This window comes from Artibeus jamaicensis, unplaced genomic scaffold, assembly GCF_021234435.1.
Source record: "Artibeus jamaicensis isolate MK-2021 breed Jamaican fruit bat unplaced genomic scaffold, CSHL_Jam_final scaffold_916, whole genome shotgun sequence".
In the NCBI taxonomy this organism is placed as follows: Eukaryota; Metazoa; Chordata; class Mammalia; order Chiroptera; family Phyllostomidae; genus Artibeus; species Artibeus jamaicensis.
In genome coordinates this window covers 67,604,803-67,629,416 of record NW_026522059.1, presented here as the reverse complement: position 1 = coordinate 67,629,416, position 24,614 = coordinate 67,604,803, and the positions used below count along the sequence as shown (strand labels likewise).

General features: G+C 36.8%; 1 protein-coding gene across 1 annotated transcript in view; it reads right to left on the bottom strand.

Annotated features, from left to right (window-relative positions):
* The window catches only part of CNBD1 (cyclic nucleotide binding domain containing 1), a 310,447-nt gene that overhangs the window by 87,418 nt on the left and 198,415 nt on the right, over window positions 1–24,614 (bottom strand). Inside the window, exon 6 of the mRNA XM_037141383.2 lies at window positions 2,980–3,125. Coding sequence (XP_036997278.2) covers window positions 2,980–3,125 — 146 coding nt within the window. The remainder of the gene's footprint in view (window positions 1–2,979; window positions 3,126–24,614) is intronic.

Sequence of the window (24,614 nt, the reverse complement as noted above, 5' to 3'; positions counted from 1 at the left end):
AAAAACAAAACATCCAATTTAAAAAATGGGTAGAAGGCCAGGATAGACAAACATTTTTCCAAAGGGATACACATAGCCAAAAGACATGAAAAATTTGCAACATCACTAATCAAGGAAATACAAATTAAAACCACAATAAATATCACCTCACACCTGCCAGAATAACTACCATCAAACAAGAAGTCAACAAACAAGAAGTGTTGGCAAGGATGTGGAGAAAAGGGGACCCTCATGTACCACTGGTGGGAATACAAACTGGTGGAGTTTCCTCAAACATTAAAAATGAAACTGTATTTTGACCCTGAGATTCCACTTATGGGAATATATCCTAAGAATCTCAAAACACCAATTGGAAAGACTATATGTGCCCCAGTGTTTATAGAAGTATTATTTACAATAGCCTAGATTTGGAAACAGCCCAAATGTCCATTGGTAGATGAGTAGACAGAAAAGCTGTGGTACATTTACACAACAGAATACTACTGGGCTGTAAAAAAGAAAATACTACCTTTTGTGACAGCATGGATGGACCTGGAGAACATTATGCTGAGTAAAATAAACCAGGTGGGGGGAAGACAAGTACCATATAATTTCACTCATATGAGGAATGTAATGAACAAAATAAACTAACAAAATAGAAACAGACTCATAGTTGGACAGTTATCAGAGAGCAGGTTGGTTTCAGGACTAGGTGAAAAAGGTGAAGGAATTAAACAAAAATGAAAAACAAACAAAACCCTCATAGATACAGACAATAGCATGAGATAGGAAGGAAGGAAGAAGGTAAAGTAGTGAATAAAGCATGATGGAAGGAGACTTGTCTTGGGGTGGTGAATATACAATGTAATATACAAATGATATGTTATAAAATTGTACACCTGAAACCTATATAATTTTATTAACCAACATCACCCAATAAATAAATTAAATAAATACTTTTATTTTGCTCTAACCTAAAAAAAGAAAGAAGAGAAAAAAGAGCAATACCTGGTTAGGCCTGTTTTTTAAGTTGGATGAACAAAAAGATTTACAAATGTCAGATATTTAATGAGTTTTCTGTTTTGGCAATGAAAGAGATCTGAGCTGTTGGAATTAGATGTTTCACAAACTCAAGATAATAATTTTGATATTGACAGATGTAAACACAGAAACTTCTAATTTTCGTAAGTGTTTGAAAGTATAAAATGTGAGTTAGAATGCCTTATGTAATATAAATGATCATTGAAAGTTTACATTTGTCAACAAAAGAAAGTTCTTGACAAATAAAACTACATTTTAATAGTCAATTATCAGAGTTATTAAGATACCATCAGAATATTTGCTTTTAATTGCAACTTTAAAAACCTTTGTGAAAAAAACAAATGTGTAGTTACAAGCACTGAAATGAATGTATATCCATTCATTCAGTGTATATCCATCCACTGGATGAATGGATATATATTCACTATGGAAAATTCAATACAAATATGGGTATATGTAGAAGAAATAATTTATTGCTCCCATTCACTGCCCCTCAATGCCTCCACAGAGTTAATGACTTTAAAAATATGTATTTTTGGACTGTCCTTCAGGATATACCCCTATATGTTTTTAATATAAATATATATTGTTCAAGTATTTATAAAAAATATATATGTGATCATTTTATTAACCTGACAGTTCTAATTTTTTTGCAGTCTTCAATAAGTTTTCACATCGATATACACATATTTACCTCATATTTTCAACCATGCTTGGAAGTTCATGGAGTACCTGCATCACTATGTGTACTGTCCATCCCCTATTAAAAGGCATTCAAGTTGTTTCCATATTTTTCACCATAATAAATATAATTTCAGGAATTTATAATAAAACAAATAAAATTTTAATTACTATGCTCAAACAAATATCAAAGCAATGTTGAATGTTTGTTTGTTCTTTCCTTTCACTACCATTTGTCCTCTGCAAAACTCCTAAATATTTAGTTGTCCCTGCTTGATGTTGGATTACATGAAATTAATAATGAAAGAGAACTGTTGGGGCAAAACTCTCAAAATATATCATCTTTTCAATAGACACATGTTCTCCAAATTTCCAGTTAGATTTTTAATGCCATGACCCCGACGAACCACTTCATCAAACCAGTGGCATGATGGTTCAAGAATGAGTTCATCCTTAAATCTAAAGTGTTTGAAATTCAAGTCTAAGCAGGAATGCTGCACATATTTTGTGCTCTAAGGTCCTCGTCTGTAGAGAATAATCTACTTTTATTTGCTACTGCAATAATTAAATAAGGAAGATCCCCTGACACACACAAAAATGTATTAAGTAAATTTAGCTTGACCTTCTAGTAGGTACTTAATAAACACACAAAGAAAATTATGCTTTACTCGGTTTAGGTGAGTATGACTCTATGTGTATTGATTTGTATGTTTCCTCACATTAAAATATAAAATACCTCTATTAAAATACTTAATATATATATATATTTAAAAAGGACTAGAATTTAAATTTGAAAACTATAATCTTTCTGGAGGGGACTTTCCCCCCAATATCTGATTAAAGATAGAGTTAAAATATCCTAATTTAACATGAAATCCAAGCCTAGATTATTAAATGTACATATCAATGATTGGTTTTCAAAGTGTGGCCCCAAGACTAGCAGCATCACCCAGAACATTACTAGACATGCAAATTAATCCCCATCCCAAGCTAATAGAAAGAAAAACTTTAGGAGTTGAACACAGCAGTGTGTCTGAATGACTCTTCTGGATGATTCTGATGTGTCTTGAAGTGGAAAAACTCTACTGTATATCTTTAAAACATACATGCTAGTATGTGAAATGTAATTCACTTCATCACATAATCTTACAAATGAAATATATCTAAACGGAAAATATTAACATGTGAAGTGAAAGTATTTGTGTTATAACTAATAGAGAAATCAAAATAGTGACATTCATTCGATCTTGTCAAATGTTCCTATAGAGAGTCTGTTACCTGTGCTGCCTTTTACCCAGGTTTCAGAAATGACATTTTTACTAAGTGTTTTCAAATTGTCATCTGTTAGCTGAGAAGCTAAATCTGGAATTGTTTTCAGCATCTTCCACACAGTGTTGTGTTCACGCTGCGTCCTATGAATGGGCCTTTAAGAAAGAAAAAGATTACAGATTGAGAGATAATACCATAAACACAGAGGAGCAAACCAACAAATTCTTGACTTTTGAGATCCCAGTTATATATTTTGTTTTTATTTAAGGGCTGTTTAAGGATACCTGTGATAATGTTTTATTTTTTTCCCCAACAATAAGGTGCACCTCCATGAATTTCAGGAAATTACCTGTACCTTTTTTAGAAAACTCAGTACTTACATTGTAAGATTGTATCTTTTGTTATTCTTCTACTTGGAGTTAATTGAGATTGGATGAGTAGGTGATGTTTTTCATCAAATTAAGATGTTTTTGGCCATTCTTTTTTCAAATATTCTCTACCCCTTTCCTCTCCTTTTCCCTTCTGGGATTCCCATCATGCTTCTGCTGGTATACTTGTTGGTACCACATGTCTCTGAGTTTCTATATTGTTTATTTTTCTCTGTCTCTTTGAGTGAATATTCTCAACTGATCTATCCGAAAGTTTGCTGAACCTTCCTTCTGCCAGTTAGAATCAGTTGTTGATCCACTCTGGTGATTCTTTTAAATTCAGCCATTGTAGTTTTCAACTCCAAAATCTGTATTTTACTCTTTTTTCAGATTCTATCGCATTGGTATCATTTTTGTGGTGAGACATTATCATACTTTAACTTTATAATCTATATTAATTCTCATGTGCAACTATCTGTCTCTGCTTCTTTCACGCTTTGGCCATGTAATTACTGGTCAGAAATTTTCTTAAATGCCTGAACCAGTATGCCCCCAGCTTTTGCTGATGGACTGGCTCTATTGTCATGCTTTTCTTTGTTAGACATGGTTTCCATTATTTCTTTGAAACCATTCATAATAGTTGACTTTAAAATGTTTGTCTACTAAAAATCAACATTGAATTTCTGAGGACATCATTGACTGTTAACTGCTTTTTACCCATATGTTTCATAATCTTTGTTGAGAACTAAGCATTTTAGATAATATAAAGCGGCAACTCTGAATATAAGGTTCCCCTTCCTACCCAGGGTAATACAACAGTGATGTTCTATGAATGGAGTTCTTCCAGGGAGCTGCCAGACAAGTCACACTGGCAATATTGAGGAGCTGTAACCAGTAGATCCCTCCAGGGATGCAAGGTTACTGGCTTCAAGACTCTCATAGAACTGGGAGAAGAGGATTAATGTAGGTCAGGAAAAAGCCACAAACCCTGTTCCTCTTCCCAAGGGGTTGCCATTTTTCTTGAATATATCGTTCCTCATACTGTTGCAAGAACTTGATTAATTTTCAGAGTTCTTAAAATATTTTGACCATTTTGGCCAGAATTTTACTGCTTTGGAAAGGGGAAGATATATAGAGATCCCACTATGTCCCACTAGAAGTTCTACACTCCACACAGTATAGTTTTTTAAATTGAATTTATTGGGGTGACATTGTTCACAAAACAATATGGGTTTCAATTGTACAATTCAATAAAACACCATTTGCACATTGCATTGTGTACCCATACCCAAAAGAAAAGCCTCTTTCTGTCTCCACTATCTTCCCTTTGGCCCCTCTACATACCCCTCCACTGTTCTATAACACACTGTTTCCCTCTGGCTATAACCACACTGTTTTCTGTGTCTATGGTTCATATACATGCATATACACACATACAAATATATATATACACACACACATACCTCCATACACATCTATGACCCACAACATATACATATGAAGCATACATATATATGCTTTTTTTAATTGACCTCTTCACCTTCTTTCATTGAGCCTCCCAACTCCCCATCCCTGTGACAGCTGTCACTCTATTCCATGTATCTGTGTCTCTGTTATTGTCTGGCTCACCTCTTTATTTTGCTTATTAGATGCCACACATAAGTGATATCATACAGTATTTAACTTTCTCTGACTGGCCACATAGAATCTTAAATTATCTCATCTATTTTAACATCCATAACTCCTCCTACAGTTCAAGGTCAACACACATTTCAAGTGCCTAAAGAAAAAGGGTTAGGGAAGTTCATATGACCATTGGTTGTGGGAGAATCAAAACTATTTGGTAAAAGCACTACTAACAGAAGAAATTAGAATAAATAATGGTTAAAGCCTAGAATTCACTAAAAAATTACAGCTTAGTATCATTTTAATAAATGAATGGGCTTATAATTTACATATTCTGACTAAGCATGCAAAACATTTCCTATAAATTAACCAAATTGCTCTGGAAAATCCTATTGCTAGTAAATTCCCATTTTCAGATTCCTTCTACCTTTCCTACACTCAAAAACTTTCAAATTTTTGGAATGCCATGTTTGGATCATAAAGAAGCAGTGGTATGGTAACTCACCCCATATAACCTACTATTACCACCATTTCTTTTTTGATGGTAAATCAAGACATACAGTTCTGAAAACTTCCCTTTATTTCCTCTCTATAAATGTAAATTTTCTTAACTTCCCTCTCAACCTCTGCCTTTATCCCTTGGCAGGAACTTCCTTTACATATGTAATGCATAATCTTCCTTTGCCACATCCTTTTGGATCATTCATCATATATAAATGTTTCAGTGGAAAAAATAGATTAACAAAAACACAGCTTCCTGTAAATTTGTAGTCAAGCAAGAAAAAATGAGTAATTCTAATTGCAAGAAAGTCTTCATTCAGAACTGCCTTACCAGAAAGGCCTATGAATGTATCCAGTAATGAAAGTAAATTTTAGAGATGGTGATTATTTTCTATTTCTCATACATCACACATTAAAGAAAGTATCTCTAGATTCTGTCATAAAACAATCAAGTTTTAATTGGAAGTGAAGATATCGTGGGATAGTGCTGATTTATATATTTGAAGAGCTCTCAAATTAAAGAGTGGTTAAGGACATAGGGGTGCACATATTCTTTTTAATTGGTGCTTTAGGATTCTTAGGGTATGTTCGCAAAAGGGAAAACACTGGATCAAAAGGCAGTTTTATTTAATTTTTTATTGCTCTTTTATTCTTTTATTACAGTCATTACAATTTTTCCAATTTGCTTTCCTCTGCCCCTCCCATGCTCCAATCCCAAAGTCAATCCCCAACGTGTGGTCCATGTCTATGGGTTATTTATACCTGTTCATTAATTAGACCCTTCCCCTTTTTCCCCCCTTATGCTCCTCTCCCTTCCCCTCTGGTGAAGGTCAGTCTGTTCCTTGTTCCCATGCCTCTGGTTCTATATTGTTTGTTTTGTTCGTTAGGTTCCTCTTATAGGTGAGATATGGTACTGGTCATTCACCACCTTGTTTATTCCACTTAGCATAATGCTCTCCAGTTCCAACCATGCTTTCATGAAGGGTAGGAGATCCTTCTTTTTGTCTTCTGTGTAGTACTCTGTTGTGTAAATGTACCATTTTTTTAATCTGTTCATTTAGTAATGGGCACTTAGGATGCTTCCAGCACTTGGCTATTTTAAATTTTTCTGCTATGAACATTGGGGTACACCGGTAATTTTGAATTGGTGTTTCAGTGTTCTTAGGGTATAATCCCAGCAGTGGATATGCCTGGTCTAAAGGCAGCTTTATTTTTAGTTTTTTGAGGAAATTCCATATTGTTTTTCACAGTTGCTGCCAGTTTACATTTTCCCCAACAGTGCATGAGCATTATTACCTTTTCTCCACATCCTTATCAACACTTGTTGATTTATTGATGGTAGGTACCCTGGAGGCATTATTTACAGTGCCAAGATCTGGAACAGCCCAATTAGCCATTAGTAGACAAGTGGGTAAAAAGGCTGTGGTACATTTACACAATAGAATATTGCTCAGCTGTAAAAAGAAGGAAATTTAACTTTTTGCATCAGCATGGATGATGAACCTGGAGATTATTATGTTGAGTGAAATGAACCAATCAGAGAAAGATAAATACTATATAATCTCACTTATATGTGGAATCTAATGAACAAAATAAACTGACCCCCCAAAAAAGAGAAACAGAGACATGGATATATAGAAAAAAACTGATAGCTGTCTGAGATAAGGAAGTGTTATAGCACCAGCCAATGGTGTTCTAGAACAACTGTGAGGCTCAACTGCTCACTGCCTAGAACATGACTGCCAAGGCAAGAGTTTGATAAAAAAGGAAAAGGGTTGTTTATTTAAAGGTTATATAGATTTAGAGTAATTGAACATTTCTGCCACTAAGTCCCACTCCCTTTGAAACACCCAAAAATGAAAAGTCCTGCCTCCCTCTGCCAAGCCAGAGTTTCAGAATATGCCACTCAGAAGTATAGTCTTTCAGAAAGACAGAAGACTGCAACTCAGTATTCCCAGTCCCAGTTCAGCTCCAAGCATGTCTCACGAGTCTTAGTGCACCATCTTGAATCTTTCTTGCAGTGTCAGTTTCTGTTCTGTGGAGCTGCCTTTTCTCTAGCCATCAGCTCACCAGTGTGTCTTTGTGCTTGGCCAGGCTGTTCTGCTATAGCTTCACCAGCTCTGCCATCGTCTTCTATAGGCAGACCTCCAGACAGACTGCCCTTGTGTTCTTCTCAGCCTGCTCCAATTTTACATGCTCAGCTCAGAACTTACTGCACAGCCAAACATCCAGCTCTCTCTATGGTACATTAGTGCCCATCATTTTTTGTGGGCTCCCCAGTGCTTTTTACCCTTTATTTTGGCTGCCATATTTAGTCAGGGCAAGAGTTCCCAGCCATGCGCAAGTATCTGGGGTGGGGGCCTCCAGTTCATGCAGCTCTCACAGGCACTGAGCTTCCCCCTGGTTATGTCACAAGTCATTCTACTGAGTCACTCTGCCTGAGCACTTTCTTGTAGTCATTACTGAATTTGCCCCAGGTAATAGCCTTCTTCTGCAGCTTCTCACTTCTAAAAGTCACAAACTGTTAATTTGCCTTTGTTATACAATGTGCTTCAAATGCTGTGCTTTCCACTTTGTCAGCATTCTTTCCCTCATGCCCCTGTGTCTTTTTTGAAGAATTTGAGAGGAATATGGAATGCCCTACTTACAGGGAATCCACACTCTATACCCCATTAGAGGGGGAGGAAGATACTGGATGAAAGAAGGTGAAGGGATTTTTCAAAGAACATATGTGCATGACCCATAGACATGGATAATAGTGTGGTGACAACCTGAGGAAAGGAGAATGATGGCTGGATGGAGGTAAGCAAAGGGGTGGGAGAATGGGGACATGTGTAATAGTGTTGACAGTAACAATAAAGTTGAAAAGACAAAAACTAAGAAGGGTGGAAATGGAAGGGAGTTGGGGAGCACTGGGTGGGTGAGCTGGGATGGGAGTAAAAGACAGAAAACTGTACTTGAACAACAATTAAAATAAATAAAACAATTTAAAAGAACAGATAAGGTAAATTTTAATGAAAAAAGTTAAAAAGAGTGGTTAAGATTATTTTCTCTAACAATCTGAGTAGAACATATGAAGGGGTTGATTTATTTCTGATTAAAAGGTACAATTAAAATATTAAACACAATAGAAGAGATCCTTGGGGATTTCATAAAAATTTCAAGTTTTAGCTTCCTTTCAAAATCCTCCTGCTGCTTGAGTTCCTACCATTTTTAAGTATATTTTATTAATTATGTTATTATAGTTGCCCCAAATTTTTATCTCCTGTATTCCCTTCTGCCCTGCATCACCCCACCCTCCAGCATTTACTCCCACTTAGTTCATGTCCATTTGTTGTGCATAAAAGACCTCTGGCTTCTCCATTTCCTATACTATTCTTAACCCCTCCCTGTCTATTTTGCATCTACCAATTATGCTTCTTAATCCCTGTACCTTTTACCTCATTCTTCACTCCCCTCCCAACTGATAACCCTCCATGTGATCTTTACTTCTGTGATTCTGTTCCTGTTCTACTTGTTTGCTTAGTTTTTGTTCTGTTTTTTTAGGTTCAGTTGTTGATAGTTGTTTTTTTTTTTATTTTACTGTTCATATTTTATATCTTTTTCTTAGATAAGTCCCTTTAACATTTTACATAATAAGGGCCTGGAAATAATGAAATTCTTTAACCTGACCTTATCTGGGAAGCACTCTATCTGCCTTTCCATTCCAAATGATAGTTTTGCTGGATAGAGTAATCTTGGAGGTAGGTTCTTTCCTTTCATACCATGAAATACTTCGTTCCAGACCCTTCTTGCCTATAAGGTTTCTTTTGAGAAATCATCTGGTAGTTTCATGGGAACTCTTTTGTAGGTAACACTCTCTTCTTGCTGCTTTTAAGTTTTTCTCCTTATCTTTAATCTTGGGTAACTTAATTATGATGTGTCTTGGTGTGTTTCTTCTTGGGTCTAATATCTTTGGAACACCCTGGGCTTCCTGGACTCATTGGAAGTCTATTTCCTTCACTAGATTGTGGAAGATTTCTTTTATCATTTGTTAAAATAAATATTCAATTACTTGCTCTTCCTCTGTTCCTTCTGGCACCCCTATGATTTAAATGTTGAAGCATTTAAATTTGTCCAAGAGGTTCTTCAGCCACTCCTCATATTTTTGAATCCTTGTTCCTTTATTCTGTTTAGGTTGAAAGTTTATGTCTTTCTGTTGTTCCAAATTGTTGATTTGAGTATTGTTCTTTTTTCCTTCATTGATCATTTGTATATTTTCCTTTATTTCACTTTGCATAAACTTCATTTCTTCCATCATTTTACAACTGAGCTCAATCAATTCTGTGAGCATCCTAATTATCAGTGTTTTAATCTCTGCATCAGATAGGTTGCCTATCTCCTCATCACTTAGTTTTTTTTTCCTAAAGTTTTGACCTGTCCTTTCATTTGGGCCATCTTTCTTTATCTTAATGCACGTCATATGTTGTAAGCGGTAGAACCTTAAATATTTGTCAAGATGGGGCAATTCACCTGGCTGGGTTTTGATGCTGTATATGGGGAAGTGAGGTCAACATCTGACATCACTAGAGGCAGATCCAGAAAGAAAAATTAATGATAAGTATGAACGACTGCCAACATAAAATCCATAGTGATCTTCTGCATGACTAGCAATATCTTCTTTCCAGCATAGCTTTCAAACATTCCTTTCTTGTCCAACAAGTTTGTGCATATTAAATAACTAGAATTTGTACTATAGTTTGTCTCCTTTCATATAATAGATTTAACCTCTTTACACCCTTATTAATAGTGAATCATTTACACTTGATAGTGGGACTGTGGGGAGTGGGTACATATATTTGTGGATGTGGGATTACACCTTGGGCTTTGTGGCTTTCTTCTGGCAGAACCTACACAATAACATACAAGACATGGGTGGTAGAGTGGCCCTCAGTCAAATAGCTGGAGAGAAGGACCCTACAAAAATGATACTAAAATAATCAAAACCCAAATTCATCCAGAGAGCCAAGATAATGACATCCCAAGAACACCAAGTTCAGGTGATCAAGGAGAATGCACCAGCTGAATCTCATAGATCTCCTACCATAGAAGTTCACACCACAAACCCAGGGAGTCAAATATATCAATTTAAGAAGCAGAGGCAAATAAAATGAGTCTAAAACACAATGCAAAAACAGGAACAACCCCCAATATTAAAGAAAACGAGAAATCCCCAGAAAATGCTAAATGAAACAGAGGCAAGTAAACTATCAGATACTGAGTTCAAAACAATGGTTATAAAGTAGTTCATGAGCTCACAGAGAAAACTGTGGGGAAACTATAAGGAACTTACTAAAAAATATATCAACATGAAAAAGGAAATAGAAACTGTCAATAAGGACCAAGAGGAAATGAAGAATATGCTTTTTGATAGAAGAACACAGTAGAAGAAATCAAAAGCAGGCTCGATGAAGTAGAGAATCGAATCAATGAGATGGAGAACAAAGGAGAAAAACACCTCAAAAAGAGCAATGAAAAGAAACAAGACTGAAAAACAATGAAAAGGGGTTAAGGGAAATGTAGGACAACATGAAACAGAATAATATTGATATGATATGGATACCAGAAAGAGAAGAAGAGGAACAAGGGATAGAAAACCTGTTTGAAAAAGTGGTAATGGAGCCCTGGCTGGTGTAGCTCAGTGGATTGAGTGCGGGCCTTCGAACCAGACAATCGCGGTTCGATTCCCAGTCAGGGCACATGCCTGGGTTGTAGGCTGGTTCCCTTCAGGCCACTCCCCAGCAGGGGATGCACAAAAGGTCAACCATACATTGATGTTTCTCTCCCTCTCTCCTTCCCTTCCCCTCTAAAGATAAATAAATAAAATATTTTTAAAAAGTGGTAATGGAAAACTTCCCTAATTTCATGAGAGAAGAAACCACGCAAGTCCAGGAAACAGAGACAGTCCCAATCAAGAGGAACCCTAAGAGGCCCATTTCAAGACAGTTCATAATTCAAGTGACAAAATTCCAAGACAAAGAGAGAATCTTAAGGCAGCAAGGGAAAAACAGGATAACATACAAGGGAGCCCTGATAAGACTAGAAGCTGACTTCTCCACAGAAACATTACAAACCAGAAGGGAATGGCAAGAAATATTCCAAGTAATGAAAAACAAAGTCCTGCAACTGAGACTACTCTATCCATCAAGGCTCTCAGTAAAAATGGAAGGTTAAATAAGGAGCTTTCTGGACAAGAGAAGCCTCAATCAAAGAATACACCTCCACCAAACCAGCAGTGCAAGATATGCTAAAGGGGCTGCTTTAAAAAGAGGAAGACCCCTGGCTGGCATAGCTCAGTGGATTGAGCATGGGCCTGCAAACCAAAGGATCACGGTTTGATTCCCAGTCAGGGTACATGCCTGGGTTGCAGGCCAGTTCCCAGCAGGGGATGCATGAGAGGCAACCATACATTGATATTTTCTCCCTTTCTCCTTCTCTTCCCTTCTAAAGATAAATAAATAAAATCTTTAAAAAATAAAAAAGAAGAGGAAGAAAAACAGTGAGAAGAACAAAGGTACAAAGGGAGTCAAATGGAAATGAATAAGTATCTATGAAAAATACCCTTAAATGTAAACAGATTAAATTCTCCAATCAAAAGACATAGGGTAGCTGAATGGATAAGAAAACATGACCCACACATATGCTCCTCACAACAGACACACCTCAGAACAAAAGACCTCCACAGACTGAAAGTGAAGAGATGGAAAAAATATTACTTGCAAATGACAGGAAGAATAAAGCCGGGGTTGCAATATGTATATCTGACAAAATAAACTTCAAACTAAAAGCCATAAAAAGACACCCAGAAGAACACTGCATAATATTCAAGGGAAGAATCCATGAGGAAGACATAAACATTGTAAACATATATGAACCTAACATACAAGCACCCAAATACATAAGAAAAATTTTGGAGGACTTCAAGAAAGATATAGACAGCAATACACTTATACATGAGTTTTTAATACCTCTCTGTCAAAAATGGATAGATATAACACACAAAATATCAACAAGGATATTTCAGCATTGAACAATGCACTAGATCAAATGCACTTAACTGATATTTATAGAACTCTTAATACCAAAGAAGCAAAATACACATTCGTTTCGAATGCACATGGAGCATTTTCAAAGATGGACCACATAAGAGGACCCAGAAGAAGTCTCAACAAATTCAAGAAAATTCAAATCATGTCAAGAATCTTCTCAGACCAAAAGGGCCTGAAACCAGAAACCAACCACAAGAAAAAAACACAGAAATACTCAAACTCATGATGATTGAATAGCATGCTATTAAACAATGAATGGATTAAAAATGAGATCAAGAAGGTAATCATAACGTTTCTGGAAACAAATGAAAATGAACTCACAACAGTCCAAAACTTATGGGACACAGTAAAGGCAGTCCTGAGAAGGAAGTTCATAGCGATGCATGCCTACCTAAAAAAGATAGAAATATGTCAAATAAACAACCTAACCTTACATCAAGAACTGGAGGAATAACAACAATAGTAGCCCAAAGCAAGTAGAAAGAAGGAAATAATCAAAATCAGAGCAGAATTAAACAACCTAAAAACTAAAGAAACAGCCCTTGATGGTGTAGCTCAGTGGATTGAGTGTAGACCTGTGGACCAGAGGATCAAGGTTTGATTTCCAGTCAAGGGCACGAGGGGATGCATGAGAGGCAACCATACATTGATATTTCTCTCCCTCTCTCCTTCCATTCCCCTCCAAAGATAAGTAAATACAATATTTTTAAAAAGACTAAAAGAAACAATTCTAAGGATCAATAAATACAGGAGCTGGTTCTTTGAAAAGATAGACATTACTGACAAGCCTTTAAGTTGACTCATCAAGAAAAAAAGAGAGAAGACCCAAATAAACACAATCAGAAATGAAAGAGGAGAAATTACAATTGACACCACAAAAATACAAGGGATTATAAGAAACTACTATGAAGAATTATATGCCAAGAAATTTAAAAACCTAGGTGAAATGGGCAAATTTCTAGAAAAAAAAATATAATCATCCCAAACTCAATGAAGAGGAAGCAAAAAGCCAGAATAAACCAATAACAGTTGAAAAAATCAAAGCAGTAATCAAAAAACTCCCAACACACACAAAAGCCCTGGACCAGATAGTTTCACAGGAGAATTTTACAAAACATTTAAGGAAGGGCTAACCCCAATTCTTCAAAGAATTTTCCAAAAAATCCAAGAACAAGAAAGACTCCCAAACTCTTTTTATGAAGCCAGCATCGCCTTAATAGCAAAACCAAATAAAGACATAACAAAGAAAGAAAACTACAGGCTGATATCACTGATGAACATAGATGCTAAAATCTTCAACAAAATATTGGCAAACCACATCCAGCAATATGTTGAAAAGATCATACACCATGATCAAGTGGGATTCATCATCAGGAAGCAAGGATGGTACAATATTTGCAAATCAATAAATTTAATACATCCCATAAACAAAAGGAATGACAAAAATTATATGATCATATAAATAGATATGGAAAAAGCATTTGATAAACTACAGCACTCATTCATCATAAAAACACTCAGCAAAGTGGAAATAGAGGGAGCATTCCTCAAAATAATAAGGGTCATATATATGAGAGACCTACAACCAACCTCATACTCAATAGTCAAAAACTGAAATCTTTCCCATTAAGATCAGGAACAAGACAAATGTGTCCACTTTCAAAAATTCTGTTTGACATCATATTGGAAGTCCTAGACACAGCAGTCAGACAAGAAGAACAAAGAAAAAAAATTCAAATCGGAAAGGAGTAAGTAAAACTGTCATTGTTTGCAGGTGACATGATAGTGTGCATAAAACCTACAGACACCACCAACAAACTACTCAATCTAATAAGTGAATTTGACAAAACAGCAGGACACAAAGTCAATATTAAGAAATTAAAGGCATTTTATACACCAACAATGAAAAATCAGAAACAGAAATCAGGAAAGAAATTCTATTTGATATAGCAACAGGAAAAATAAAGTACCTAGGAATAAGCCTAACCATGGATGTAAAAGACCTATACTCAGAAAACTATACAATGCCAAAAAAAGAAATTAAAAAAGATGCAAACAAATGGCAACATGTACCATGCTCATGTACTGAAAGAATTAACATCATCAAAATGTCCATACTACACAAGGCAATTTATAGATTTAATGCAATTCCTATTAAAATGTCAATGACATATTTTACAGATATAGAATGAGTACATTAAAAATGTCTATGAAACCATAAATGACCCCGAATAGCTCCAGCAATTTTGGGAAAGAAGAACAAAGTAGGTGGGATTACCATACCTAACATCAAACTATATTACAAGGCCATGGTTATCAAAACAGACTGGTACTGGCATAAGAACAGACACATAGATCAATGAAAGAGAATAGAGAGCCCAGAAATAAACTCAAGTCTATGGTCAATTAATATTCAACAAAGGAGGCAGAAACCTAAAATGGAATCAAAATAGACTCTTTAAAAAATGGTGTTGGGAGATCTGGACAACTAGCTATATGCAAATAAATGAAACTCAACCACCAGCTAACACCATACACAAAAATAAACTCAAGATAGATAAATGACTGAAATATAAGTCATGGTACCATGAAAGTCCTAGAGGAGAAGATAGGCAGGAAATCTCAGATATTCCATGCAGTAATATTTTTACCAATATGTCCCCTATAGAAAGGAACATAAAGAAAAGAATAAACAAATGGGACTTAAACATTAGCAAAATGAAAAGGGAACAAACTATATGGGAAAATATATTTACCAATTATATCTCAGACAAATGTTTGATATCTAAAATATATAAAGGACTCACAAGACTCCTCTCCTGGAAGACAAAAAATCGAATTAGAAAATAGACAAAGGATCTGAACAGACACTTCTCCAATAAGGACATAGGGAGGGACCTAATAAAGGATGCTCAGCATCACTAGCCATCAGAGAGATGCAAATTAATACCCCAATGGGATACCAAAGTGAATGATATGGCCAGAATGGCCATCATAACCAAATCAATAAGTACTGGCAAGCTCGTGGCAAAAAGGGAACCCTAGTACATTGTTGGTGGGAAAACTGACTGGTGCAGCCACTCTTGAAAACAGTATGGAATTTCCTCAGAACACTAAAAATAGAATAGCATTTTGACCCTGTAATTCCACTGCTGGGATTATACCCTAAGAGTCCTAAAACACCAATTTAAAAGTACCTATGTACCCCAAACTTCATAGCAGCAAAAATTTACAGTTGCCAAGTGCTGGAAGCACTTAAGTGTCCATCGGTATATAAGTGGATGAAATGAATGGTATATTTATATGATGGAATACTACACAGCAGATAGAAAGAAGGAGATCCTACCTTTGGGGCAGCTTGGATGGATCTGGAGAGAATCATGCTAAGTGAAAGAAGCTAGGCAGTGAAAGACAAATACTATATGATCTCACCTGTAAGTGACACATAATCAAGAAAATAAGCAGCAAAATATAACCAGAGACACTGAAATTAAGAACAAATGGACAGCAACCAGAGGGGAGATGTGAGGGGATAATGTGGGGGAAGGGGAAGCATATTCAAGGAACATTTATAAAGGGCACATGGACAATGCCAAAGAGGGGTAGGATCGAGGGATAGGAGGTTGGGATGGTTGAGGTTGGGGATGAATGAAAACAACTGTACTGGAACAATAATTTTAAAAATTCCTTAAAAAAATATCAACCCAACAGAAATCCCCAGGAGGTTTTCTATGCTGAGAAAAACTTGATAGTCTTCTAATGTCCCTGGAAATTTGAAGGAAGATTACATTTCTCCCAGTTATTTCTTGTTGATTTATTTCTACTGAATGCTTAATCTCTAATCTAGAAAACAGATTTTGCTGTTTTCTTTTTTCTTTTCAATACTGTCTTATCATTCATACATAGAAAATGTGGGTCAGCTAGAGAATAGATTACCACTTGTCTTCAATTTTTAATATTTTTACAAATGCTATCATGCAATTTTACTAGTTTTAGACAAGAACTATGATTTTAAATACCCACAGACATCATCACAGAGTTCTTTGTTCAAATAGAATCTTACACAGAGTGTGTATAAAGAAAGTCAATAAAAGCAGAACAATACCAGTTTAAGGAGTGGGAGGATAGGTCAGTTTCCAAATTAGATGTACTTCTCTCTACACATACAGCTGAAGGCACCGTGAGGAATCCATAAGACTGGTGTAAGATTACAAGAAAGCTAAGTGTCCTTTCATCATGGATTTCCTATTAATTAGTTGATTTCCAGTATATTTTATTCTCTTTATAGTATCTACCATACAATAACAAGGAACTGCAAGAAATTTCATTTTCTAATCTAATCTCCCCCTTTTAAATGAGAAGTCGAAGCTTAAGTGTCTTGAGTAACTTATCCAAGGTAGTATATTTAGTGAATTATGGGACCAGGATTTCACCCTGGAGATCATACCACAACCCAGGTTCCCATCCACTTCAACTCTACACTAAGCCTCATCTTCACAATAGTGATTTTCATTTATTTTGAATTATGGTGCTAATAGAGTTAGGGCAAGGAACTGTTCTAGGTTTTGTTGAGCTTGACACATAAAAAAGAACACAATTAACAAAGTAAAATGTCAGTACATATTTGAACATTTTGAAAGAGAAGAAAGCACAACGAATTACACATTTTTAAAAGTTGGGTGATTTTAAAACATCACAAAATTCAGAAAAGCATTGCAATACTTTTATTAATTAGTTGCCTATCAACTTCTATTACATTTATATTTCTAAATATTCTTACCACATTTCTTACCTATTCTTACAGCTTAAGCTTTATTACCTTGGGTACATTTTCCTCTGAGTTAAGGTCAAGTGATTAAGCAAAACAAGAAGAAAATAGGATCAGTAATCAGGCTGGTTTTGAATCTGGAGTGGAAAAAGGAGAGGGAGGAGAAATAATATAATATAAGGAATAAGGAGCAAAATGAGCCTGAATCAGGGGCCAGGAATTAATTGGCACAAATTTACAGTTTGAGGATAAAATGGTGTCAAGAATGGTGTGTATCACCAGCTGGAAACAGAGTCCATGGGAGTCTGTACATTTGATTACATCTGTCCCTGCATCCCTAGAACACATATCCTAGCCAGTCACAAGAGTTTGGCTAGGCTCCCCACAAACCTGCTGTAACTAGATGGCCTTATGACTGAGACACAAACATTTCTGAAATTGCACAGCTAAAGTCTGTGGCTTTTAAAACTCAATTAAATCTTCTGTGATCCACAAATTAATAGGATATAAAAATTCAGCTAAGATCATTTTCATTAAGGGATACACACACATGCATACTACTGGGTCTCCTTCATAGTTTTAAAAGCAGAATTTATGACACTTATAAAATTATTAAACACAGTTAAAATGTGATTCTCCTCACAAATTTCCTTTATTTATCAATTTCCCTGCATGTTTTCAAGTAACTCACTATAAAATTATTTTCCTGGAATCTAGTGTGTACCTGAGTTTTTCTTGAATTGTAAATCATTAATGTGCACACCACCTTCTTACTGATTTTTTTTGAATTGCCTAATCAGTGAAGGATAAATGAACAGAATACCAATTGATTTTATTTAATCACTGAAATTTCTATGACAAATATTGATTATTATCAGTTTTTCCAGAAATAGGTTTATTCATTTGTAGAGTGCACATTAGAGTCACAGCATGATTTGGGTTCTCTTTTCCATTCTTTTCAGTAACAGCCAAAAAGCTAAAAAGAAAACCTTTTATGATTAAAAATATGGGCTTTTAAACTGTCTCTCTTTGAGGAGAAGGCCAGGCCTTTTTCATTTTTTAATATATACATGTTTTAATTTTATTTTTATCTCCATTCCTTTTCTAAGTCTCTCATTTATTTGTTTTTTAACTTTTTTTTATTGTTGTTAAAGTACAATTGTCTTCATTTTCCCCCCACCTCTCCACCCTACCCTTTCCATCCCTGCCTCCCATCCTTGGTCCTACCCCCCTTTGGCTTTGTCCATGTGTCCTTTATACATATTCCTTGATGACCTTTCCCCTGCCCCCCACCCCATTATCCCTTTCCCATTCCCCTCTGGTTGCTGTCAGTTTATGCTTTTTAAAGAAAGCATAATGCTAAGTGAAATAAGCCAGGTGGTGAAAGACAAATACTACATGATCTCAACTTTAACAGGAACCTAATCAACAAAACAAACAAGCAGAATATAACCAAAGACACTGAAACTGAGAAAGAGGCTGACAGTGACCAGAGGGGAGAAGGGAGGTAATTTCAGGGGAAAAGGGTGAAGGGTTTGCAGGAGCAAGTGTACAGAACACATGGACAATAACAGGAGGGGGTGGAAACAAGAGGGAAGTGGGAGGGTTGGGGGTTTGGGCTGGTATGGGGGGAAAGGCAGAAAACTATACTTGAACTACAATTAAAATAAAAATTTAAAATAAATAAATAAATAAAACAGGAATGTAGTTGTTTATTATCATTTTCAAGTATTATGTACTGTTTATGGAGGAAAATAAATTAAAGTATGTCTTGTACTGGAGTAAACAGGTTTCCTCTTGTTTTATCACAAGAGTGAAAATTAAACTAGATTGCTCATTGCAGTTAAGGGGGGGCTCATAAAACAGCTTCATTAATTTACATATTTGTGATTACAACACCAAACTTAAACATTTTCAGAAACCTTAGGACAGGTGCCTCATCACATAGCATTTCTTAGTTTCTTTGACAAATTCCATCCCTAGGACCTGGGTAGTTAACAAAAGCCAAACAAAAAGGTACAATAAGGTCTCAAAATACCTCAAAAATCACCTGTAATCTTGCTTTGTGATCACTCTCAATAGCAGTAAGCAAGATAATCACTGATTATTGAAATACACAGATGTTTAGAAATTTTATTTAAGACTTTGTACATCTTTTGTGCTTAGACACTTGAAATAGCTGCTTCCAAGACACAAAATTGATGAAATTGATTTCTCTGTAAGAGAAACTGACAGGCCACTTTGTTGGGAATCTGACTTATACTTGATCACAGATTTTCTCTTTTTCGTGCTCAGAAGAATGTATTAACTGCATGTCAAATTCAGTTGGCAAGCAAAAGTTTCTAACCACATTTTGGATTTTTGAGGTCTCCTCATGAAAAGCCTCTACTCTCTGACTATTCACTCACATATGCCATCTAAGGATCAGGAAAGATTTCCCAGAGTGTCTGGTGTGTAAAGTGACACCAGAAAAATTAGTTGGGCAGTGTAATGGAAAGGATATCCATGTTGCAGGCATAGGGATTACACATCCAAAGGTCAAGAGTCAAGTGTTTCAGAAACATTTGGTAAAGGGATCCCAGAGAAGTCGCAACAGAGAGAATCATGAGAATACTAAACCCAGAGGGATGCTAAAATGGCATGCAAGGTGAAATACCAGAGGGCACTGTAAACATTGTGAAGAATTTTGGAAAAATAACACTATCTCAGGGCTTTATTAAGATCAATAACTGAAAATATTTGGATTGTTAAAAGTTCACTCTGGCTGCATGAAGAATGCCAGCAGTCTTCTGATCCTGACTCATGGGAGGCCCTTTGCTCCTTCAATATAGTTACAACACCTCTGAGATGTTGTTTTCTCCTCCTTTCTGAAATCAATGAACTCCATGTTAAATATAATCACCACCAACACATACTACATATTCAGTAGTAATAACAAATAAGTGACATGTCCTACCTAAGCACAGAAAGAAAAATCTGCTTCTAGTTCTAAGCACAGGTGACCAGGCTATGAACAGAAGACACATGGCTCAGAACACCACCCCAGCCTGGGGATATGGATCCACATGACCATGGTAGCTGGGAAGGGTAAGAAAAAAGATTGAAGATTTCTCCTCTTTCAATGAAATGAATTGTTTGATCAGGCAATTAGCCTTTCCCATGGAAATGGACCCCCTTGATCTGCAGCTATAATAGTGTTGGAAACCACCCTGCCTGGTTTCAGGAGCTGCAACCCCCCACCATGGCTAAGGCTGAGAGAGTGACCTTAGAACCATAAGTCACTGAGGAGACAAAGCTTATCTCCCTGGCAGGAGTGCCACTTCTGCTCTTTTTACTTCACTCATAGCTGGCCTCCAATGCTTGATCAATTAGCCAATGACAATGACAGGTAAGATTCCTCAAGGGGGAACAACCTAAGATAGGCATGACCTCATGGAGGCCCCAGGGAAAGACTTAAGGGGCTATGGAGAAAGGGGGTGATGGACCTTCACTTCTTAGCTTTGACGAAGCCTGAGTCCTCATTCTGTGATGTTTCCTAATCTTTAGGCTGCCTTACTTCCACTGCCTAACTTAAGCCTAAAACAATGACAGAGGGTGGTGCAGCCATGTGCTGGAAAGGGCAGGCTCCTTGGTGATCAGGTCTGGGAAAGAATATGTAAAATCCTGTGAAACCTGTTTTGGTAAGAATGATCTCAATTAAATGATAAAGGTTCGAGCAGGAAATGAGTTTGTTTCCCAAAGTTTTGTAGCCTTTTAGCTAATAGACCCTGGCTCAGAAGAACCCCTACTAGTTCTTTGTATGTTATCTATTGTTTTATCCTTACTGCCTGACAATGATTAATGAACTTTACCTGTATTTCTGTGCTAATTGAACCCAATAAAAGCCTGTCCAGGCAAAGGCTGGCATGTTCTCCTCTTGAGAGAGCAGCCGTGCCATCCCTTTTCCTCCACAGGATTCAGTAGTCCATGTGAATTTGTCTCATGTCTCATCCATAATACCATGGACACTGTGGGTCAGTGTCCAAGTCATAATAGCACAGTGGATCCACTTAAGTGTGGTATCACCTCGCTGGCACACAATTCTGAAAATATGGCCTCAAACATATTTGTTTTCATTCTTTGTACTTAGATCTGGAAATTGTCTGAGTGACTGAGGCTACCTACCAGAACTCTGAGTCAGATCCAGACCCCCTTTGCATCAGAGCTGGGGGATTTTGGCAGTACATGACTCATAAAAGCTTGGTGGGCTACCTGTCAACATTTTCCACAGGCATCTGTGGTCTATAAATGAAAGATCACAGCATATTAGTGTATTCATACCTCTACATTAGTATTCCCCCATGGATGCCACAGAACACTCTAAGTTCAAATCTAATTCTGCCTCTTCCTAGTTGTGTGTTAGAAAAGTCATAAATTTTTGTGAATCTCTGTTCTGTCATATAAACAATAACAATAAATCTGTTTTATAGGACTGCTGTGGGGAATGACCAAATTTAAATGCATATTTATGTATACATGTTCATTTATAAAGTCCAATATGCCATAATTCCAAACTAATGACATCAAATCACCTCTAAGACAAGACAAACAAATCACCTCTAAGACAAGAAAATTTTTGAAAAATGTAAATGTTTCTAATAAAAGACTACTATCTAGTATAAAATCAGAGTAGAAGGGAAAAGATTAAATTCTGACAAGAAATATAACTAATTTACATGAGTTTCATTTACAAAAACACTATAAGAATAATAAAACATTTTCCTACAATACTTTTATAAAAGTTAATCTTATGATTATTGAAGTATATATGAAAGTTTTCTAATTAATGATGTATTTCCTTTTTAGTGTTATAATTTCAAAGAAAAATTAATTAGGCATGCTAAAAGTAGCCTAGAGAGTTCAGGAACACTTTTTAGAAAATTATTGTGCTTGAAATAATAAAAGCATATAGGGCATGCTAAAAAATATGAAAAAGAAGAATGACACCACAAGGAATTAGAAAGTATAAAAGTGAAAAAGACTCAGGGGGTAACATAACTTTAAAAAAAACAGTTCAAGCAATCCTTCAATGCAGATGAATTTACTACTAAATGGATCTGCCTTGACATTTTTATTTATTTTGTCTTGGGTGCTCAAAATTAAGACTTATCATTCTGGAAGTTGTTCACAGTTTCAGGCCCTAAAAAATAGGCTAGATTGTGTCATATTCACATTATATTTAATTAGACAGGAATAAATTACTCTTCATGTACAGTTTTATTTTAATTTCTCAAACTTCAGCCAATTTAGTAGAAATTATTCTGAGCAATATTTCAAAGAAGTTTTATGTTAATTAAAAAATGTAAGAAGACATTTATAAATGTAGTCAAAATGTACATTTTAATTCTTGGATGTAAGACCACTGGCTGTTGTTAACAAAAAGTCATATTAACAGGTGGGCGGAGGAGAAACCAGCAAGCTAGCAGTTGCCCAGCATATATGAAAATAAGGGACCAGAAATCTCGATGGGTCATGGAGGAACTAGACGGTAGGGAGACAGAAGCGGTACAGTAGAGTATCGGGGATGGAGCAAAGAGAGGAACAGCAGGGAATTCAGGGGGTGCACAGTCTGGGGACCAGTGCTCTCTGCACATGGCACCCCTTGACCAGCACCCAGCGTTCTGGACCAGTGCCCCATGCAACTCCCTATTTTGGACTCGTCTGGAGGCTGGGGCCTGCTAAAACAAAGACAGGAGCTGAAGAGATTCCAGCTGGTGCATGGTTGGAGGGCCAGTGCCGGCACGCACTGTATCTGGGCAATTGCCAGGTGCACTTGGGCCAACGTTCAGCGCCGGGCCAATCCCCTGTGCTGCTCCCTCCCTAGGATATTTCAGCTGGGGCCTGCCAAGGGACCCAAATAAAGACAGGAGCAGAAGGGATTTCAGCCAGCGCACAGTTCAGGGGATCAGTACACACCCTGCAGTGCACCTTGATGTGTGCACAGCATTTCTAGGTCAGTGGGGCCCAGTCCTCAGATCGCCTCCCGGCTTTCAGTTCATCTCCCTCAGACTATCTGGAAGCCCCAGGCCTGCCAAGGGGTTCTGGGGAAAGAGCTGAGATGCTCAACTCCCTCCCTTTCTGACCAAGCAAGGTTGGGTGCCAGGAGAGACTTGTTTGCTAGAGTTTACAGAGAGGGTGCTGAGGACTCTGTGGTTGCCAGCCCCGGAGATCTGATAGGTACAGTGTGGGGCTCTGAATCCAATAGACACAACTGCCTGGTCGGCTCCACACCCAGCCTGGCAGTGACCCTGAGGTTGGGCAGAGGCCCTGGAACTTGCCCACAGAATGGGGGCAGGTCTGTGCTCGATCCACTGGGAACCAGGCAATTTGGACGGTGCAGGTGCCCGTGCGCCCCACAATTCAACCCACAGTGGTAACCCCTGGGAAAAGAGCACTGTGAGGAAGTCCTAGTTCCCCATTGTAGGGAGCTGGGGAGAGGCACCAATGGTCTGGCTCCTGAGAGAGGACTGCAAGAAAAATTACAATAATCAACCCTCAGCCAACAGCAGCCAGAAAAACCGGTTTGGCTAGTTTGAAACGAACAAGCCACATTTCCTTGTTTTGTTGTTGTTATTGTTTTGGAGTTTATTTTATTTTATATTACTTTAATTCTTTTTTTACTTTTCCTTCTTTTTCCTTTCCTTTTCTTTATCTTTTTGCTTTTTTAAAGTAATCTGTTGTATCTTTTAAATTTTATTACTGTTTTATCTTTCGATACTTTTGTCCTCTTTTTTCGGATTTTCTGTTTTATTCCTTCTTCCTTTCTTTCCAAATTTATCCCTCTTTCCTCAATTCCCTTGCCTTCCTTTTTTCTTCCTTTTATTTCTTTCCTTGTCTTTTCTTTCTTTTACCCACAAGAGACACAAACAACTTGAAAATATGAAAAGACCAGAGCTGGACCCATAGAAGAGGCCTCCGAACAGTAGAGTAAGAGAGACAAATTGCACTTTGCTGTAGAATAGAAGCCACAAGTTGCTACATATTTGAGTAGGTGGAAGAAGAGAACAACAGGATAACCAAAAGAGACTGCACCACTGAATTTCACAGGCATTCCACCACAGAAGTTCACACCATAAAACCAGGGAGTCAAAACAGATCAATCTAAGAAGATGAGGCTAACAAGAAGAGTCTCAAAAATAATGGGAAGACAAAGAAACAATCCCCAAATGAAAGGAAAGGAGGAACCCTCAGAAAGAATGTTAGAGGAAATAGAGGCAAGTCAACTATCAGATATTGAATTCAAAGCACTGGTTA